General features: G+C 43.6%; 1 protein-coding gene across 2 annotated transcripts in view; it reads left to right on the top strand.

Moving 5' to 3' along the window:
• The first annotated feature begins 428 nt into the window (after nt 1–428).
• c9orf72 (C9orf72-SMCR8 complex subunit) overlaps nt 429–22970 on the top strand; it is a 54924-nt gene continuing 32382 nt past the window's right edge. Inside the window, exons 1-5 of one of the 2 annotated variants that reach the window (XM_033018278.1) lie at nt 429–557; nt 1047–1539; nt 11830–11925; nt 17526–17590; nt 21607–21679. In XM_033018278.1, the coding sequence (XP_032874169.1) occupies nt 1096–1539; nt 11830–11925; nt 17526–17590; nt 21607–21679 (678 nt within the window). In that variant the 5' untranslated portion in view covers nt 429–557; nt 1047–1095. The remainder of the gene's footprint in view (nt 558–1046; nt 1540–11829; nt 11926–17525; nt 17591–21606; nt 21680–22970) is intronic. The other variant, XM_033018279.1, reaches the window with a different exon arrangement.

Here is a 22970-nt window from a genome sequence, read left to right as displayed (position 1 = left end):
GTTGGATTCTTAGGGGGTTGGACATGCTAGATGCAGGAAGATTGTTCCCGATGTTGGGGAAGTCCAGGACAAGGGGCCACAGTTTAAGGATAAAGGGGAAATCCTTGAGGACCGAGATGAGAAAAACCTTTTTCACACAGAGAGTGGTGAATCTCTGGAATTCTCTGCCACAGAAGGTAGTTGAGGCCAGTTCATTGGCTATATTTAAGAGGGAGTTAGATGTGGCCCTTGTGGCTAAAGGGATCAGGGGGTATGGAGAGAAGGCAGGGATGGGATATTGAGTTGGATGATCAGCCATGATCATATTGAATGGTGGCGCAGGCTCGAAGGGCCGAATGGCCTACTCCTGCACCTATGTGTCTATGTGTCTATGTGTCTATATGTTTATGGTTCTATTGCCCATTTCAATCTCCCTATTGCCCAGAGCGGAAGTGACGGGGATGCGTGTCACCGATTTCCGGTCGGTTGGTAAGGACATCCGTGGAGATTCACAGCTCGGGGCGGAATAGTTTTGCGGTGAAGACCAGACGGCGGGAGAGCAAAGCGATAACGTGAAGGTGAGTGGGACACAAGGACGGCTGGATGTTCCCGGCCCGGCCCGTCTGTGCTTATTCCGGAGGGGGTGGGATGGACGGGCCCGGCCTGCCAGTCGCGAGGTTGTGGATGGATCAGCGTTTAGTTTGGGGGATGCGCTGCTGAGGGAGGGAGGGAGGGAGGGAGCGGAGCAAGCGAGCCCACCCCGGGGCAAAGGAGGGGAGTTCAGGGAGGGATGTGTCTGCCTGCCTGGAGGGTGGTGTTGGAGGACAGGCTCCTGTGCTGGGGAGGGGTTGGGGGAGCGGCCGGGTACGCGAGTGGTAGGATTAACGCGTATTAACGAGGAAGAGGTGGGTCCGTGGATGTGTGTGTGTGTGTGTGTGGAGACTTTGGGAAGAGAATTTGAGCACCATCTGGATAGGAGGGATTTTTATTCTGGGATGGTGGAAAGGCTGACGAATTATTATTATGATTAAATTATTCTAATTGTCACAATATCACATCACTTTCAGCTTGCAGAAGATGTTTACTAAGAGAATTAGTGACAACTGAGCTGCCAAGATGTGTGCTGCCTGTCCACCCCAATCTCCTGCAGTGGCCAAGACAGAAATCATGTTGGATGGAGACTCGCCATTGCTGGCTGCTACTTTTGCTTACTGGGACAATATTCTTGGTCCGAGAGTCAGACACATTTGGGCGCCGAAATTTGAGCAGTTGCTGCTGAGTGATGGGGAAATAACATTTTTGGCCAACCACACTTTAAATGGAGAGATCCTGCGGAGTGCCAAAAGTGGTGCTATCGATGTGAAATTTTTTGTGCTCTCAGAAAAAGGAGTAATCATAATCTCATTGATATTTGATGGTAACATGAATGGGGACCGCAGCACTTATGCTCTGTCAGTGATACTGCCTCAAACTGAACTGGGTTTCTACCTACCTCTGCACAGATTATGTGTAGATCGACTAACACACATCATTAGAAAAGGACGCATATGGATGTACAAGGTAAATTTGTTTACGTATAATAATAAAGGCCATTTTTAATTCATGAGCTGAGTGTGAAATGTCTGAGTCTCCATTTAAGTAATTAAAGAAATGTGTGTTCTAATTATAATTTATTACTTCTCCAAAGTATTTTTAAAATCTTCTGGAAGATGTGCCTGATTGTGAACGATGTGTTTTTGATAGTTCTTGGGAACAGATTCAAGAAACTAGAAAAAAGGGACTACCTAATCAGATAAACATGGCTGGAACAGTACAGCATAAGATTATGCCCTTCAGGCCACAGTGTCTTAGCTGAACGTGATGTCAATGTCTACTCTTATATGCCTGTACATAATCATAACTCTCTGTTATGTGCAAAAGTCTCAAAGAATGGTGGAGGCCGGTTCTCTGGATACTTTCAAGAGAGAACAAGATAGGGCTCTTAAAGATAGTTTCGTTTTGACAGTCAGGGGATATGGGGAGAAGGCAGGAAAGGGGTACTGATTGTGGATGATCAGCCATGATCACATTGAATGGCCTACTCCTGCACCTATTGTCTAAATGCCATTATCGTATCCACCTCAACCTCCGACCTCACTCAGCAGCTTGTTCTTGGCAATCCCCACCACCTTTGTAAAAAAAAACTTGCCTTGTACATCTCCTTTAAAATTTGCCCTCTCACATTAAAGTTATATCTTCTAGTATTTTATTTTCCTATCCCGGGAATAGTTTCTGACTGTCCACCCTATCTAGGCTTCTCAGAATTATATATATTTCTATCAGATCTCTGCAACCTCTGCTGTTGCATAGAAAACAATCCAAGTTTATCCAAGCAGCTAATGGTCCCTGATCCAAGCATCATTCTGGTAAACCTCTGCACCCTTTCCAAAGCCTCCACATCCTTTCTGTAACAGGGTGATCAGGCGTGGCGCAGCGGTAGAGTTGCTGCCTTATAGTGCCAGAGACCCGAGTTTGATTTTGACTACGGGTGCTGTCTGTACGGAGTTTGTACGTTCCCACCGTGACCTACGTGGGTTTTCTCCAAGATCTTTGGTTTCCTCCCACATTCCAAAGGTACTAGTTTGTAGGTTAATTGGCTTGATATAAATGTAAATTGTCCCTTGTGTGTGTAGGATAGTGTTCATGTGTGGGGATCGCTGGTTGGCGTGGACTCGGTGGGCCGAAGGGCCTGTTCCCGGGCTGTAACTCTAAAGCTAAACTAAAACTGCATACAATACTTCAAATTAAGCTTAACCAAAGTCCTATATAGTTGCATCATGACTTCCTGACTTTTATACTCGATGCTCCAATCTATGAAGGCAAGCAGTCTATTGACTTGTGTTGCCACTTTCAGTGAGTTATGGACTTGGACCACAAGACCCCTCTGTACATCAATGCTGTTAAGGGTTATGCCAATAATTGTATATTTTCCCTTTGGACTCGACCTCCCAAAGTGCAGCGCCTCACACTTGCTCTGATTAAACTTCATCAGCCATTTCTCCGCCCACTTCTGTAGGTATTCTATATCCGGATGTATACTCTCACAGCTTTCCTCATAGACATTGTCCCCAGCAATCTTAATGTCATCTGCAATCTTACTAACCAACAATTATACATTTGTGCCCCTTTATTTAAATATAAAAATAAGTGTAGATATATACATAAAACGAAACAACAGAGTTCTGAGTACAGATTCCTTCAGAACTCTACTGATCACCGACCTCAAGCCTGAATATTGTCCTTCAACCACAACCCTCTGTCTATCATTAAGACAGTTCTGAATCCATACGACCAAGACGCTTTTAATCCTGTGCACCTTAATCTGGATCAACCTACTAAGGGGGACTTTATCAAATGCCATACTAAAATTCATAGACAACTGCCCTACCCTCATTGGTCACCTTCGTTACTTCCTAAAAAAACTCAAATTAAGTTACTAAGACAAGACCAGCCGTGTACAAAACCATGTTGACTAATTAAGCCATTCTCTTCCATATTGGTGTAAAACCTATTCAGAAGGATCCTTACCAACAACTTCCCAACCACTGATGTGATGCTCACTGGCCTATAATTCCCTGGATTCTTCCTACTTCCATTTGTAGAACAATATTAGCCACTCTCCTGTCCTCTGGAACCTCCCTTGTGGCTAGACACAAAGATCTTTGTTTGGCCACCTGCAATCTCCTCTCTTGCCTCTCTCAATAACCTGAGATAGATCCCATCATGTCCTGGGGATTTACCCACCTAAATGCTCTTCAAGAGCCCCAATACCACCTCCTCCTTAATCTCAAACTGCCCTTGCATATTAGTATTCTCCACACTGATCTCACATGTCTGAAATGTGGAAATGGGTGGAGATAGGAAGATGTGTTTAGTGGTGGGATCCCTTAGAAGGTGACGGAAATGTTGCAGGATAATGTGTTGAATGCAGAGGCTGGTTTGTTGAAACGTGAGGACTAGGGAAAATGTCCTCATTACATCTGGGAGGAGGGGCAGCGAGAACAGCACTATAGAACGCAGATGAGACGCGTGTGCGTGCCTCATCTATGATAGAAGGGAGGAACCCACGTTCCCTGACAAATGAGGACGTCTCGCATGTCCTAGTATGGAACACCTCATCTTGGGATCTGCAGAGATGGAGGAATTGAGAGTACGGAATAGCATCTTTTCATCTCCCACCCCTTACGTTTGGTCTGCAGAAGTGTTCCTACCCGAAATGTCATCCACCCTTTTTTTCCAGAGATGCTGCTTGACCCGCCGAGTTACTCTAGCACTTTGTAATTTCCTCTCTAGCACCTGCAATTTTCTCTCTAGCTTCCCATTGTCCTCTGATATAACTGATCAGGCCCAGGACATTTGTCATACGCTTTAGGACATTCAGCACAATCTTGACCGTGATATTGACTGCCCTAAAGACACCCAATGACTCCCTCAAGTTCCCTGGTCTTCATGTCTTTCTCCACGTAGTACTTATTTAAACCGTGCCTATCTCCTGCGGCGCCCTACAGAGTTGTCCACATCGATTTCTAGGGGGCCCTAGTCTCTCTCTTACCCTTTTCCCCTTCATGTACTTAATAATATTTAATAATATGATTATCTATCCTGGCAGCAGACAGTCAGGGTGGGCAGTAGGACATCAAAAACCATAGCCGTGAGCACTGACTCGCCCCAAGGCTGTGTCCTAAGCCCCCTGCTGTTTAGTCTGCTTACACACGACTGTACTGCTAGACTCAACAACAACTTCATCAACAAGTTCGCTGATGACACAACAGTGGTGGGTCTCATCAGTGACAATGATGAGTCGGCGTACAGGATGGAGGTGGAGCTGCTCACAGGATGGTGCAAATCCCACAACCTCATTCTCAACGTGGGAAAAACTAAGGAGATGGTGGTTGACTTCAGGAGGGCGGGAAAAGAACACCATACACCTCTGCACATCGATGGAGCTGATGTGGAAAGGGTCAGCAGCGTGAAGTTCCTAGGACTCCACCTGTCAGATGACCTGACGTCCACGACCAACACCACAGCACTGGTCAAGAGAGCCCAGCAGCGACTACACCCTCTCTGAAGACTACGGAAAGCAGGTCTCCCCACTACACACCTACGAACTTTTTATAGGGGGACAATCGAGAGCACATTAACCTACGGCATCACTTCCTGGTTCGGGAGCTGCAAGGCGTACGAACGGCACCAACTAGACAGGATTGTGAAGACCGCCAGCAGGATTATTGGTGCTCCACTCCCTTTCCTGCTGGACATATACAGGAAGAGATGTATCAGCAGAGCCATCTCCATCATCAAAGACCCCTACCACCCATCGCATCACATATTCTCCATCCTGCCATCTGGGAAGAGGTACAGGAGCATTAGCTGCAAAACCAGCTGGATGCTCCTCAGCTTCTTCCCGCAGGCAATAAGACTGATAAATGGACTGCCCCCTGCCAAAGTATCGCGCACCAACCACCAACCTGGACACACTGCAGCAGAGCCACTGTTGTGCCGCTGCCGATCGGAACGCCTGTTGATGTTTAGTAGAGAGTAGAGTGTTTAATTTGTTCATGATATATGTATTTTTATTTCTATTTATTTTTTACTGCACACTGAATGGACACTGGTTGAGCAACGTTTTTTTGTTTCCTCTGGGTATGTGAGTACTCAGGAAAATGACAATAAAGATATACTATACTATACTATACTATACTATCTATAATATTATCTGCCAGAGCTATCTCCTGTCCCCTTTTTTAGCCTCCTGATTTCCTTTTTTAACGTGTAACTCAGTTCTTGAAACTCCTCCAAGGATATGATTGATCCCAGCTTCTTCCTGTCCATGCCTCCTCCTTATTCTTAACCAGACCGTAAATTTCTCTTGTCATCGAAGCTTCCTTACACCCACCTGCTTTGCCCATCACTACAACAGGGATGTACATGTCAAGGAATCTTGTCAGCACACTTTGAAAAACATTCCACTTTCCTGGTGTTCCTTTCCCTTCAAGCCACTTACTCCAATCAACTTGAGCGTGTTCCTGTCTAATACCTTCAAAGCTGGCTTTGCCACAATTTTGAATTTTTAACTCAAGGGCCTGCCCTATCTCTATCCATAACTATCTTAAACCTAATAGAACAGGTCCTAAACAGAACCACAAACACTTCATCCACTTGCTCCTTCCAATTTCCCAAGACAAGATCAAGCGTTGCCCTCTCCCATGTCGGGCCCTCTACATATTGCCTGAGGAAACCTTCCTGAACACATTTGACAAATTCTGCCCCATCTAATCCTTTTGCACTCTATGACAGTCCCAGTCTATATAAGGAAAGTTTAAAATCCCCTACTATGACAACCTTATTAGTCCTGCAGCTGTTTGCAACCTTGATATATTTGCTCTTCTAATTCTTCTTGACTATTTGGAAGCCTATTGTATACTTCCAACAAGGTAATCATCCCTTTCTTAATTTTCAGCTCCATCCATATAACCTCACTGGACAAACCATCCATAATATCATCTCTGACCATTGCCGTGACATTCTCCTTAATCAATAAAACAACACCCCCTCCTCTTTTACCCCCACCTCTATCTCTCCTGAAGCATCCACATCCTGGAACATTAAGCTGACAGTCCTGCCCTTCTCTTAACCAGGTTTCTGTAATGGCTGCATTGTCCCAGTCGCAAGTAGCTATCCATGGCCGGAGTTCGTCTGCCCTCTTGTCCTCACAGTAATCAGACTACGCTGTCTGTTTAAGAACACAGGCAATTGCTTTGATCAACACTTGTGCAGTGATACTCAATTAATGTAACAGTCTGGTATTTTTAGCTTGCAGTAACAAAAATACATTTTTAGCTGTTAAAAAGAACATTATCTTTGATAACAACTCGTTGTTTCATGGGGTGATGCTAGGTGGTTGGAGTGAATCACTAAAGGGCATGTCCCACTTTGCGATTTTTTTTTTTGGTGACTGCGAGCGTCAATGACAGATGCCCGTAAAACCGTCAAGTTGTACGACATACACGCTGACGTATGCTGTCCTGCGTGTGACGCCCTGTTAAGGTTAGGGTTAGGGCTAGGGTTAGGGATCACAGATGGGTTGTAAAATATTCTTCCTTCAATGGATGGATTTTAAACATTAATATATTAAAATTAATACAATAAAATCAATTGTGCAAATGAAAAGATGTCTGAGTCCAGTTTTATTTACAGATGTATTGGTCCGCTTCCAGATCCAATCACCATCTCTAACTTCACAGGGATGGATTCAGTGAGTGTAGACTGAACTCCCCTCTCCCCTCCACCCCTCCCTCTACCTCCCCCTCCTGTCCCATCCCTCCTTCTCCAACCCCCTTACCCTTCTCCCCTCGCCCCTCTGCCCCTTCTTCCCTTTACCTCCCTTCTCCCCGCTCCACTCTTTTCCCCGTTCTCCACTCCCCCCTCCCCTCACATCCCCTTCTCCCTCTCTCCCTCTCTTCTCCCATTCTCCAGCCCCCCCCCCCACTTTCCCTGGCGCCCCCCATTTGTGGACCCAGCCCGCGACCAGCGATCCCCCGCACACTATCCCACACACGCTCAGGACAATTTATACAAATCTGTGCGCCATTGGAGTGCGGGAGGAAACCCTAACCCTAAACCTAACACAAGGTTGATAGGCTTGGTATAAGTATAAATTGTCCCTAGCGTGTGTGGGATAGTGTGCGGGGGATCGCTGGTTGGTGCGGACTTGGTGGAACGAAGAGCGCTGTATCTCTGAACTAAATGTGACACGGGTCCCAGGGATTGGACTCGAAACCCCCAATGTTCTGCATGGGAACTAAACTGTTGGCCACAAGTTGTCCCAGAGGCAGATCTCTCTTCCAATGGTCTCTCCAAACCCCCAGAGGCAGCGGGCTTTTCAACTGGGTACAGGCAATGTTGTCAATGTACCAGTGCCACCCACCTGCTCCAGGCACTGAGTCTAAATGCCCACCACCCATTTTGAAGCAAGGCAAGGGGGCAGAAGGGGGGGGGGGGGGGGTGTGTTGTTCCCAAAGTCTGCATTTATCCCATAGTCAATGTTACTATAACCGATGATGTGGCCTTTGTGCAGTACTATTAGTGGGATCCAGCTGTCACAGGCTGGGCCCACAAATGGGGGGGGCTTCGGGGAAAGTGGGGGGAGGGGGGTTGGAGAATGGGAGAAGGGAGGGAGGGGAAGAAAGGGATGGGAAGGGGGAGTGGAAAAGGGAAGGGGGGGGGGAGAGGGGAGGAGAGAAGGGTGGGGGGGGTGAGTGGAGAAGGAGGGATGGAGGCGGGAGGGGGGAAGAGGGGGGTGGAGGGGAGAGGGGAGTTCAGTCTACACTCACTGAATCCATCCCTTTGAAAAGTTAGAGATGGTGATTGGATCTGGAAGCGGACCAATACTTCTGTAAATAAAACTGAACGACTCAGACATCTTTTCATTTGCACGATTGATTTTATTGTAATAATTTTAATATATTGATGTTTAAAATCCATGCATTGAAGGAAGAATATTTTACAACGCATCTGTGGTCCCTAACCGGGCGTCACCCGCAGGACAGCATACATCAGCGTGTGACGGCGCACGACACGATGAGACACCCAGATGTCGTCCCTGGATTTTGAACTTTCCAAAATCGTGGGGCGGCAGGGAGACACCGCGCGTCACCAGCGTGTCACTGCATGCGTCACCACGTGTCATGACCCGACCACATTGCGACAACCTCTTTTCAGGCTGTCAGCGGCAGAGGAAGAACTCCAGCACTGTTTGGAGTCTGCAGACTGGGCAATGTTCAGGGACTCGGCAATGGACTTGAATGAATACGTCACAGTCACTACAGACTTCATAAAGAAATGTGTGGAGGACTGCATCCCAACAAAAACCTTCTGAGTGTTTCCTAACCAGAAGCCTTGGATGAACCATGAGATCTGCGTTCTTCTGAAGACCAGATCCCGGGCATTCAGGTCTGGAGATAGAGGTCTGCAAGAAGTCCGCATACGACCTTGGTAAAGCCATCAAAAAGGCGAAAAGGGACTTCAAGCTGGAGGATGAGACGGGTGTTCGGCAACTGTGGCGGGGCTTGAATGAATCACCTCCAACAAGGCGAAATCAGGAGGCAGCTCAAATGTCAGCGAATCATCACTCCCTGACGAGCTCAATGCGTTTTACGCATGCTTTGATAGGGAGAACACTGATGTGCCTTCCCGAGCCCCCATCTGCCGTGATGGTATTTCGGTCACAGTCACAGAGGCCGACGTCAGAAGATCTTTCAGAGGGGTGAACCCTCGGAAAGTGCCTGGACCTGATGGTATACCCAGGCGTGTTTTTATAAACCTATGCGGACCAACTGGCTGGAGTTTTTGCGGACATTTTCAACCTCTCACTTCTGAGGTCTGAGGTTCCCACCTGCTTTAAAAGGGCATCAGTAATACTGCCCAAGAAGAGCAAGGTGACGTGCCTCAATGACTATCGACCAGTGGCACTAACGTCTGTGGTGATGAAGTGCTTTGAGAGGCCGATCATGGCGCAAATCAACTCGTACCTCGACAAAAACCTGGACCCACTACAGTTCGCTTACCGCTACAACAGTGGATGCGATCTCGCTGGCTCTCTACTCCGCTCTGGACTATTTGGACAACAAAAACACGTATGTTAGGCTGTTATTCATTGACTACAGCTCGGCATTTAATACCATCATCCCCTCCAAGCTGGTTAAAAAACTCGCAGAACTGGGTCTCTGGGCATCCCTTTGCAATTGGATCCTCGACTTCCTCATTCACAGACCACAGTCTGTCCGTATTGGTGGAAATGTGTCATCCTTGATAACAATCAGCACGGGAGCACCTCAAGGCTGCGTGCTCAGCCCCCTGCTGTACTCACTCTATACTCATGACTGCATAGCCGGACATAGTGCGAACTCCATCATCAAGTTCGCCATCGACACCATTGTTGTGGGACGTAACACTGATGGGGACGAGTCAGAGTATAGAAGTGAGATCAACCGTTTGACCAAATGGTGCCAGCACAATAATCTGGCTCTCAACATCAGCAAAACCAAGGAACTTCAGAAGGTGTAGGATGGGGACCCACAGTCCCGTTTATATCAACGGGTCAATGGTGGAAGGGGTCAAGATCTTCAAATTCCTGGGCGTGCATATTTCCGAAGATATCTCCTGGTCCCAGAACACTGATGCAATCATAAAGAAAGCACATCAGCGCCTCTACTTCCTGAGAAGATTACGGAGAGTTGGTATGTCAAGGAGGACTCTCTAACCTCTACAGGTGAACAGTAGAGAGCATGCTGACCGGTTGCATCATGGCTTGGTACGGCAACCTGAGCGTCCAGGAACGGAAAAGGCTGCAAAAAGGTGTTAACACTGCCCAGTCCATCATCGGCTCTGACCATCCCTACCTCCCTACCATCGAGGGGATCTATCACAGTCGCTGCCTCAAAAAGGCTGCCAGCATCATCAAGGACCCACACCATCCTGGCCACACATTCATCTCACCACTTGCCATCAGTTTGAAGGTACAGGAGCCTGAAATCTGCAACATCCAGGTTCAGGAACAGCTTCTTCCCCACAGCGTGTGTGTGTGTGTGCATGTGTCTGTCTGTGTCTCTGTCTGTCTGTCTGTCTGTGTCTTCTATAGTATATGGACACTCTCATTTGTATTCATGCCTACAATATTCTGTTGTGCTGCAGCAAGCAAGAATTTCATTGTCCTATCTGGGACACATGATAATAAACTCATTTGACGACCTTTCTGTCCTGCGCCTCCGCCATTGCTATAGTATGGCACCTCGTATTCTGCTTGAAGAGCTTACAAGCCAACGGTATGAATTCTCCAATTTTAAGTAACCCCTAAAAACGACGCCCTATACTTTCTCCCCCATATCCTCCTCCCCCCCACCCCACCCCTTCCGTGAGTGCCACGTGGACTCGCACCAACTTCTTTCCTCCCCCCCCCAACCCGCTATATTCCTATCTCTGGCTTCATAATTCACAACTCTTCAATTCTTGAATCTCTCACCTTCTTTTTCATTTCATAGCCCTTGAGTCATACAGTGTGGAAACAGGCCCTATCTGTTGGCCTTTGTTAAACCTACCTGCCTATCAAAATACTTCCTCGCCTGCTTTTACCAATTACCTGCCACACTTTGTCCTGCCCCTCCTCTCTTCTTGCCTTTCGTTTCCCCCACCTCCCACAATCACTGAAGATGAGTCCCAAAGCGAAACGCTACCTATCCATGTTTCCAGGAATGCTCCCTGACCCACTGAGTTACTCCAGCGCTTTGTGTCTTATTTTATAAACCAGCATCAGTAGTTCCTTGTTTCTACTTCTTCCATATCGCTCCATTCCCTGCATATCCATATGCTTATCCAAAAGTTTCTTAAATGCCGCTATCATGTCTGCCTCAACCCTGACGTTGCATTCCAGGCTCTCGCCACTCTGTGTAAAAAAAAAAACCCTTGAATATTTGATTTTGAATTAAAATATTGGATTCCGACTACATCCCCTATCTCTGCCTCGTAATTTTAGATACTTCTGTTAGGTCATCCTGCAACTCCGGCGTTCCATACGTGAGTGCCAGTAGCGGCAGTTTGCTGCTGTATTGGTTGAGAAGAGTTAAAAGTTCCAAGTAAAAATATCTGGAACCATATGACATGACTGCTTGCATTCAACTTTAAACAGCGTAAAGTGGGTCATTCATGATCTGACATTGTTGAAGTTAATTAATGGTCATTATTTTTAATTCTCATTTGCTCCATCTTCATAAATGCTCATAAATTGTTAATAATGTGCACCTTTCTTTCTTATAGGGCCAGAGCATTATTTCTTTTTTAACTACAGAAATCACACCCATCATGGAATTATTTTCATCTATGAAAACACACGGAGTCCCACAAGAAGTTCAAGTGAGTTTTTAGTCAAAATAATAGAGTACATGGGATGAAATTTCATTTGAGAATTTGTCCAAATGTCATATTCGTAGGGCAGATTGTTGCTAAGACCTGTTGATGTGGAATAACATCAAAAGTGCTATCAAACCACTTTCTAAATCCTTAATTCTTTTGTCTTAGAGGCATTAGAGTATGGCCTAACTTGTCCATGGTGACCAAGTTGTCTTCCTGAGCTAGTCTCATTTGCCTGCATTTAGTCCATACCCTTCTCAACCTTTCCACGTGCCTGTCCAAATGTCTTTTAAACATTCTATTTGTACCTGCCTCGACCAGGACTTTGGGCATGTATGGGTGAAAAAATTGTCTCTCTGGTCACCTTTAAATCTTTCCTCTCACCTTAAATCTATGTCCTCTAGAGTTAGTATTACAGTCATTGAGAAATGGTGAGGCCTTGAAATGAATTGTAGAACAGATAACTCTGTTTTAGTATTTTAGATTTCCCTACCCTTGGAGAAGATTGCTCATTCACATTATCTATGTCCTCCTGATTTTCCGCAGTGTCTCTCTGATTCTCCCATCCCTTCCCACCCAAACCATCACCTCCCCAGGTACTTTCCCCTGCAACTGCAGGAGAGTAACACCTGTCCCCTCCCCTATACCTCCTCTCGACTCCACCCAGGAACACTGACAGTCCTTTCAGGGGAGGCAGAGCTTCACTTGCACCTCCACCAGCCTCATCTACTATATCCGTAGTTCTCGGAGTGGACTCTTATATCGGCGAGACCAAGTGCAAACCCGGCAATCATTTTGTTGAACACCTTCGCTCATACCGCCTGGGCCTACGTGATCTCTCGGTTGCCAAATATTTTAGCTCCCAATCTCATTCCCATACTGATCTTTCTGACCTTTCTGTCCTGGGCTTCCTCCACTGTCAGAGTGAGGCCACACACAAATTGGAGGAACAGCGCCTCATATTTTGCTTGGGCAGCCCAGTGGTATGAATATTAATTTCTCTAATTTGAAGCCTTGCATTCATAGAAACATAGAAAACAGGTGCAGGAGTAGACCATTCGGCCCTTTGAGCCAGCACTGCCATTCAATATGATCATGGTGGATCATCCAGAATCAGTACCCTGTTCCTGCATTCTCCCCATATCCCTTGATTCCATTAGCCCATAGAGCTATATCCAACTCTCTCTTGAATACATCCAGTGAATTGGCCTCCATTGCCTTCTGTGGCAGAGAATTCCACAGATCCATAACTCTTTGGGTGAAAAAGTTTTTCCTCATCTCAGTCCTAAATGGCCTACCCCTTATTCTTAAACTGTGACCCCTGGTATAATATGATTTGACTGGATAACACATACAAAGCTTTTTACAGTGTTTCAGTACATGTAAACTTATATACCATCATCAATATAAATTTACTGTGTCAGTAAATTTAACACCCTGGTTATTATCTTACTAAAATGCAAACAATGTGCACGAGTTAAATTACAACTGCAATTTCATTGGCGCACTTTCCTACTTGATCTTTTCTTTTGTTATCTCAAACCTATTTTGCCATGCAGTGTGATGACTGCTGTACCCCAAGCTTCAACTATGTCCTGCCAGTTCCACGTAGCTCTCAATTCCCAGATCTTCCAAAGATTTTTCTACCTGTTTAAGTGAATCCAGTGATCTTTTTGCTTCAGAGCTACAAATAAATAGCTAACGTTGCTTCACAAATAAGTGGGATGAATAAGTGATAAAATGCACTATAAAATACAACCTTCCCACAACCATTCCCCTAAACTCAATCCCTTTGCTTGCTGTTGAGTTTAAACCTCTTTTATAATAAATAGCTAGTCCAAGGGAATGCTGCCTTGATGATAAGTGAAGTGGGTGGTGTTGCCTAATGTTTTTGTAACGATAAAATCCAGTGCAATGAAAAGCAAAGAATGTTGTAAACACTCAGCAGGTCAAATGGCATCAGCAGAGGATTAAAACAAGTTCAGTGTTTCAGGTAGATCAATTTTCTTCATTGGAGTTGTCAATCATTATTGAGAATGTTAGCTTGAAAATGTGCCAAATCAATAAAATTTGCTGATTCGTGTGAATATAGATTACAAATTCAAATATCATGGCAGTGTCTGATGGGAATGGTTAAGTGTGCTTTAGGGCTTGCATTCTTAATAGAATTTTAATACTTGCTTGTGATAAACCAAAAATGAAAAAAAAATATATAAAATGGGAAATTCAGCTATTAAAATAAGCTTCAAAAACAGATTTTCACTTATTTTGTGTCTGCAGTGAATGTTTTGGCAATAATAGCAATGCATTATTGTGCTTGGTCATAACATTGCACAGTATAGAGTTAACTAGTCAATAAGCAAATTGATGAGTGAGTGATAAATTGGTGAAAAAGAAGTTGAGAAATTGGAGGAAAAGTGGATCGGAAATTTAACCTGGAATTTTAGATCACAGGTGCCAGGATGCAAATCTCAGCAAGAGTAGAAGAATGTAAAAGGACAAAATGTTTTACTGGGGAGCAAGTGCCAGTGAAATGGGAGGAAATATTGAGATGGGAGCCTCAAGGTTTACCAATCAAACAACTGATTTTCCAGCACCCTTGGTTCCAGAGCCATGCGATATTATCCATTTTTCCAGACCAACTGAGGTCACGTAATAATAGTACAATACATCTCTGATCCACTAATACTTTTCCTGTCTCTAAAGCACCATGGACAGCTAGAAGCTTAACAAAAATAAATATTAAATGTAAATTAATTTTGCAGCAAAATTTGCATTTCTTGCACGGGCAGCGGCAGTTAATGAGTTGCCCTCGGAAGTCCTGTTGAGGGTTGGATCGGTGGCTACCCACGGGGCCGAGGTGGCGCTTTCTCGTCAGGACTACCGGGCTGACCCCTGGCAACCTGTGATTTGCCGAATCTGCCAAAATGGGGTAGGGCAGGTGTGCCTGGCTGCCTCTGAGAGGCGTCCAACGTTACCTGAATAGTCCACCTAGGTTGCCAGGGGGCCAAGATACCGGCCCTCAAAGTTGGTCTTGGAATTTGGTTATGGGAAAGGATCCACCGGCTCCAGCCGGTCCGCAGTTCCAGAGCCCCGGCCGCAGAAGAACAAAATCAACCTGTCAATCAGTCACGGAATTCCCGGAGGTCGAGATCAACCGCCTCACCTGGACTAGACCTCACCATGACTGACAGGTGGTTGGAATGTGCTGCCAAGGGAAGTGGTAGAAGCAGATACAATAACAATGTTTAAGAAGCATTTAGACTCGTGAATAGGCAGAGAATGGAAGGATGCAGGCTGGTGAAGATATGCTGGGCTAAAGGGCCTTTTTCTGTGCTGTACTTTTCTATATTCTATGTCTGTAAAGTGCATTTTATCTTAAAGATCTTTCATCTATAATGTTTCCATGCATAATATCAAGTTGTTGATTCAACGTTCTCCACATGCTCTGTGGTAGTTTGGACGCTACAGTGAGGCCAAATGCTGCAACTAATTTGCTCACAACAGTGACAGAAATGTAAACTGCAGGGAAGGGTAACGTGTCAGTTTAGCTTGGGGTGCAGACAGGAGATTCTGTGGCAATAACCGAGACTCAAGGATGGCGTGTTGCATCCCCAGTGCCCGGGTCCAGGAAGTCTACATGACACTCTCAAGGGAGAGGGTAAGCAGCTGTTATTGTGCTCTGGAACTCCGGCCCAGCTGGAGCCGGAGGATCCTTTTCCACAATCAGTTGTTGTGCAAGTTGGCACATATGGCATAGGTAGGAAAAGGAGTGAAGTCCAGGAACATGAGCACAGGGAGTTAGGCAAAAGGCTAAAATGCAGGATCCCCAGCGTAGTGATTTCCGGGTTACTTCCAGTACCACGTGGTAGTGAAGATAGGAACAGGAAGATAGGGCAGATGAATATGAGGCTGAGGGGTTTGTGAGGGGGGGGGGTAAGGATTCATATTTTTGGACCATTGGGATCTCTTCGCTGACAGGGGTGACCTGTACAAGAGTGATGGGTTGCATCTGAACTGGATGGGAACCAATATCCTGGCAGGAAGCTTTGCTAGTGCTTCACGTGGGTTTAAACTAGACTGGGAGGGGGGCAGGATTCAATGCAGGACTGAGGCAGGTGATAGGTTGGAAGTCGGTTTGGATGGTGATGAAAGGGGTCTGAGGCAATCAGGAAGGCAAAAAGAGGGCAGGAGATAGCTCTGGCAGATAAGGATAATCTAAAGAGGGGGGAAAAAGGTAATTAGAGAGAGAATAGGACCCCGCAGAAATCAAAGTGAGCATCTGTCTGTGGAGTCACAGGAGATGGGCAATGTCGTCAGTGGACACTATTCAGTGGGCAGATGCTAAACTGTGCTACATTAAGACAAAGTGTTTTGTTAACACCATTTTTGAAGTATGCTTTATTGCAGACCATATTCTGCTTGGGTAGCTTACAACCGAATGGTATGAACCCTATTGTCTCCATTTTATCTCCAGCCTTTGTCCACCCACCTGACAATCAAACATCTCTCTCACCTGTATCTACCTATCACCTGCCAGGCTTTGTCCTGCCCCTACTCTTTTTCAGCTTTCACGCCCCTACTATAATCAGTCTGAAGAAAGGTCCCAACCCAAACGTCATCTATTCATTTCCACTACAGATGGTGCTTGACCCACTGTTACTCCAGTTTTTTTGTTAAGTTGTTGTTGTGTTTCTGTTGCAGCTGTTAAAGTAGATCACAGATAATTATCAGGTTATTATTTCATTTGGTCCTTACTTAAACTTAGAATCACAGCGTTTTATTATTAACCAATATTTTCTTTCAAATAAGCTCTGATGCATATTCTGCCACTCCAGTTAATGGTAAGGAAACACTCCAAAATCTCTTTGCAGTGAAAATTGTGGAAAGTTATCATTGCACTGTTTGAAAACTCTTCTTTAACTTCCTGTGAGCACAGCATTGCCTTGTACTCATCGCACAAAAACATTTAGCTGTTTTCCAATTTCTCGTTTTGCTTACTAGCAACTATTAGCTATACCTATGCTGCTTTATCCTCAATAATTAATTGTTTGGAATAAAGATCTATTTTATTTGCTGCTTGGATGATTAACTTATTAACAGCAATTTACTCTTGTTAAATTCCTTTCTTATTTTTTATTTCGTTTGATCTACATTTGCATTCGTAATTTCAAAATGACAGCCCAAGCAGGTGTAGTGTTATTCTGACCGTAACACAATATCAATCCAATTGGCATGCGATCAGAGGTACTCTGGTACTCTTTTACAATTTCCTTATCTCAGCTGTACAACATGAGTCTTGTTTCCCCTTTAAATTGTTGCATGAAGGCAATCAGTTATTCTTCTCTTGAAAGATTACAATCTCCATCCTACCTTAAAACGTAATACCAATAAATTGTAGCCTTTATTATTTTCAAAATATTTCACATGCTTTCCCTTCTATAAACTGCAAGACGATATTATTTTCATTAATTTGTATTGGATCACTTTTATCTCTTTTCGCTTTTCTTTCTGTTAAATCTTTGGAGTGATGAATTTGCATTGCTGTTATTAAATTAATGGTAAAATAATTTAATATTAACATGGATGTTAATTTGATTCAGATTAAGGATACTGTTTTGAATGATGATGACATTGGTGACAGTTGCCACGAAGATTTTCTGCATAAGTAAGTATTTGTATTTACTGAGAGAAATTGTTTGATTGGAGAACATTTGAAGTGCACATAGTTTTACAGCGAAAGTTATTTGGCCTTCCGCATGAGTGTAAAGCAGCACTGTTTTTTAAAGAACTTAATCCAAATGTCCCACAATTCTATTATAATGAGTATGGTTAGATGACTCACACTGATTCCCATCTGCTACTTCTGCATCCTTCCTCAAATATGGGGCATAGAACTGTTTGCAATATTCCAAATGTGGTCTGATCAGAACCTTGTAGAGTCTCAGCATTACATCCTTGCTTTTATATTCTGGTCTCTTCAGAATGATTTCTAACATTTTATTTGCCTTCCCTACTATTGACTGGTAGGGGACTGAGAACGCATCCTTGTGGGCCACCAATGTTGAGAATTATTGCAGAGGAGTTGTTGTCACCTCTCCTCACTATTTGAGTTATGTGGGTCAGCAGGTTGAGTTTTTTTTTTAGAGATATAGCACGGAAAAATGCCCATCGGCCCACCGAGTCCGCACTGACCCCCACGCACTAACACTCTCCTACACACATTAGGGACAATTTACACTTATACCAAGTCAATTAACCTACAAACCTGTACATCGTTGGAGTGTGGGAGGAAACCGAAGATCTCGGAGAAAACCTACGCGGTCACGGGGAGAAAGTACAAACTCCGTGCAGACAGGACCCGTAGTCGGGATTGTACCCGGGTCTCTGGCGCTGTAAGGCAGCAACTCTACCACTGTACCATCGTGCCTGATGATCCAGTGGCAGAGGAGGGCGCTGATTCGTAGGTGCGGGAGTTTAGAGATAGGTTTAGATGGGATTATTGTGATGAAAGTGGAGCTATAGCTGATAAATAAGAGTCTAATGTAGGAATCCTTGTTGTCTAGTTGTTTCAGAGATGAGTTCAGGGCCAGGGAGATTGTGTCCACTGTGGAACTGTTGCACAATAAGCAAACTGCAGCTGATCAAGGCTGGCTGGGAGGCTGGAGTTAATGCACGCTATCAACAGTCTCTGGATGCACTTCATGATGGTAGATGTCAGAGCAACTGGATGGTAGTTAATTTAGGCATGCTATTGTACTTTTCTTTGGCATCAGGATGATAGTGTTGAAGTAGACGGGGATTTCAGGATGATGTCGTGAGAGGTCAAGGATGTCTGTGAGTGCTCTGTCAGCTGATCTGCACAGACCCTGTTACAGCCTGGGATCTACGCCTCTCATAATTTTATATGCTTCTCTCCTCAATCCTTCAGCATTCCAGATAAACCAATCCCAAGTCTGTTCAACCTCTTCTTGTAGCTAATTCCCTCTAATGCAGGCATTATTCTGGTAAATCTCCTCTGCACGCATTCCAATGCCCCCACATTCTTCCTGTACTGGAGTGACCAGAAATGCATGTAATACTCCAAATGTGACCAAACCAAAGTCCCATAAAGCTGTGTAATGACTTCCTGACTCTTTATACTCAATACCTTAATCAATGAAGGTGAGCATACCATATGCTTTCTTTTCCACTATACATTGCTGTTTAGAGTCTTTCCATTAATTGTATATTTGACATTCGACCACCCAAAGTGCAACATCTGAGACTTGCTCAGATTAAATTCCATCTGCTGTTTCTGCTCCAATTTCTGTAGCTGATCTTTATCTCGCTGGATACTTTGACAGCCTTCCTCACTGCATGCGCCCCCAGCAATCTTGGTGTCATCTGCAAACTTGCTATCCAAACCATCTACATTTACATGCAAGTAATGAAAGGCCAAGGTAGGATGGATATAGAAAGGATGTTTCCAGTAATGAGAGAGTGTAGAACCAGAGGGCACAGCCTCAGAATAAAAGGACGTACCTTTATAATGGAGATGAGGGGGAATTTCTTTAGGGTGGTGAATCTGCGGAGTTAATTGCCACTGACAGCTGCGGAGACTAAAACATAGTTATTTTTAAAGTGGCGATTGATAGGTTTTTGAATAGTAAGCATGTTAAAGATTACGTTAGAAGACAGCAGAATGGGGTTGAGAGGGAGAAATAGATGAAGATGATTGAATGGCAGAGGAGACTCGGTGGGTGGAGTGGCCTAATTCTGCTCCTATGTCATGGTCTTATGGACCCTCATTATCATTAGCCACATAAGTCAAAGAGTAATAATAATAATACAGTTTATTTATGGGTGCCTTTCAAGACTCTCAAGGACACCTTACAAAATTTAGTAAACAGAAAACAAAACATGTAAGCAGAATGAAACAAAACAAAAAATAACGACAAAAAAATAAAAAGTAAAGACATCAACAATACACAATTCAAAGACACAATTCAAAGAGAGAGCAGCGGCAGTTAATCGCGCCAGCGTTCACTCTCCCTTCCGGCAGCCATCTTGGAAATGGAACAATAAGGATCTTTAACATAGAAACATCCCCCCACAATGGTTACCATTATGGGGGATGGCGCAATGTCCAGTCCCCATCCCCAGTTCACCCATAGTCGGGCCAATTGAGGCCTCCACAGTTGCCTCTACGGAGGCCCGATGTTCCAGGCCGTTCTCGCCGGGAGATGGTGCTCCGGCGTCGGGAGTAAAATAGAGTAATAGAGTAAAATAGCATAGAAACATGATATGGGTGCTGTCTGTAAGGAGTTTGTAAGTTCTCCCTGTGTCCGCTTGGGTTTTCTCCGGGTGCTCCGGTTTCCTCCCATATTCCAAAGACGTGCAGGCTTGTAGGTTAATTGGTTTCTGTAAATCGTCTCTCGTGTGCAGGATAGAACCACTTTATGGGTAATTACTGGTCGGTGCTGACGGTGGGCAGAAGGGTCTGTTTCCATGCTGTGTCTCTAAACAAAACTAAACTAAACTCCCTAATAACATTCTAATTCCTGTGGTCAAATAGTTTTCTTTATCATTTGACATTTCTAAAGACATTTTTACATTATTTTTGTTTCTGGCTAGATGGTTCTCATTCTTCACTTTTGACCATGACTGAATTTTGAGATTTTTTCCAACAGTTATGCCTAGTTTTGTTTGGAAACCTTTCCTCTTTACCATCTTTAACTTCTCTTGACAGCAATGTTGGGTTGCTTATCCTTTTCTGTCCTCAAAGTGGTATGACTTATCTATAAACTATATATTGACTCTTTAAAGGTTAGCATTGCCTGCGTACTGTTGAACCTTTTGAAAAATACCTTCCAGTCCCCATAGCCAACTTCTTCCTCATCCCTTTCGACTTTGTTTTCTTTAGAGTTGATCATTTGTTTTAGATCGAACTTTATTACTTTTGATTTTTAGCTTAAAAATTCTTAATCTGCTATTAATGAAATTATCAAATATCATGAACCTCCACCTATGCAGACTTGATTTTTAAATATTTTGTAGTTAATTGTCTTAAACAAAACCAGCAGCTTGAATTGTTTTCAAAAACAATTACTCTGCTGCCCAAAAGCTTTCATAATACAATCACAGAATCTCCTTTCTCATCCCCTAGCATTAAGGGACACAACAATTGGCCTTAAAATATTCTGCAATTCCAATATTTTAAAATGTTATGTTTTGGATTATTTGTACGGACCATGCAAGCAATAAAATAAACACAAAGTGCTGGAGTAACTCAGCGAGCCAGGCAACAACTCTGGAAGAACTGGATGGGCGACATCTCAGTTGGACCCTTCAGGAATGAAGGAATCTCGACACAAAAGGTTGACTATCCATGTCTTCCAGAGATGCAGTTTGGCCTGCTCAGTTACTCTAGCACTTTGGGGTTATTTTGTAATCCAGCATCTGTAATACGTTGTATCTCGTGTAAGTAATAAATCACATGTGGTAATAAATTTTAGTAAGTTGCATAAATTTTAATTATGGTGAAAATATTTGTTGTTAAGTTGAGCCAGCTTTTATGTACAAATCGTTCCATTTAATGTTTACATTTTTAAAAGTTTCAACTACTTTTCATATTAAACATTAGTCTCATCAAGCATTAATATCATGTATTCGCTTCTAATAACAAAAAGTTGTGATTCGCAGGGCGATTAGTTCCCATCTGCAGACATGTGGATGTTCTGTGGTTGTCGGAAGCAATCCACTAAAAGTAAACAAGGTATTTCTGGCAATCCAAAACCATGGTTCAAAGTTTTATCTCGTCACGATGAATGTGTTTTTTTGTAATTGTACTGTAAGCTGTGTTTTTGTTTGTTAATTTTGTATTAAAGGGATTGTTCTATTCTAGATATCAGTTGTCAAATTAAAATTGACAATATGCTGTAGGTAAATATTACAATACGTAGAAGTTTTCCATTTGACCAAATAGGTTTTCTCGCAAATGGAAGTCAATAGAATGATTATTCTCTCTTCTTTCTACTGTAATTTCCAGGATTCAATTTCCTTAACTATTTAGTTCATATTGTGTTTGCTTGATTCATAGGAAATAATAAAAATCAAGGTAGTAAAAAGTATTAACTTGTATCTCCACTAATTGATATTCAATAATCAAAATATAAATTGAAGTGAATATTTTTACCAAGTATAATATGTAACATTGAATTAAAGTATTCACTTGATTGGCAAATGATAATATGATCATTGTCACAGAGTTGGCTTGATAAATAATGTGGCTGGCATACAAACTTGGATTGGCTTCTCTGAAGCGTCAGAGGCTGAGGGGACACCTGATAGAAGTATATAATATTATGAGAGGCATGAATCAGGTAGACAGAACATTTTTCCCATGGTGGAACTGTCAAAGACTAGAGGGCATAGATTTAAGGTGGCAGGAGCAAATAAAAAAATAAAATAAAAAAGTGCAATATTTTTACACAGTGGTGGATGCCTGAAATGCACTCCTAGGGATGGTGGGGAAAGAAGACATGATAGTGGCAGTTAAGAGGATTTTGGGTGGACACATGGAGATCCATGGAATGGAGGGATATGGATCTTGTGCGGGCAGAGGAGATTGGCATCGTGTTTGGCACGGATATTGTGAAAAGTTTCTGTGCTGTACTGTTCTATGTTAATTTTTCAGGGAATCACATTAATTGGCAACAAAGTATAGATTGCCACAGCATCACTTCAGGAGTTATGCAATAATTTGTAAGATAAAACTTGCTGCTTCTATAATACATTTCTAGAATGCATTGAAATCCTTTCATTTATTCAAAATGATTAGCTGAAAACAATTATGTTATTTAATATGATGAGGATGGGTTACAGGGAAAATTATTGGGGGAGTGGGAATGCATTGTGGCCTCCTTCCACATCATAAGGAAATATGTTAAATAGATGCAGCAGGTCATTTAAATTAAGCAACTTTAAATGAAAAGTGGCCATCTTTATGCTGTTACCTTCATGAGAAATGAATCAAATCTCTTTGCATTAGATTATATCATGTTGCT

The sequence above is a fragment of the Amblyraja radiata genome, chromosome 3 (genome assembly GCF_010909765.2).
Source record: "Amblyraja radiata isolate CabotCenter1 chromosome 3, sAmbRad1.1.pri, whole genome shotgun sequence".
Lineage (NCBI taxonomy): Eukaryota > Metazoa > Chordata > Chondrichthyes > Rajiformes > Rajidae > Amblyraja > Amblyraja radiata.
This window is presented reverse-complemented; position numbering and strand designations above follow the sequence as displayed.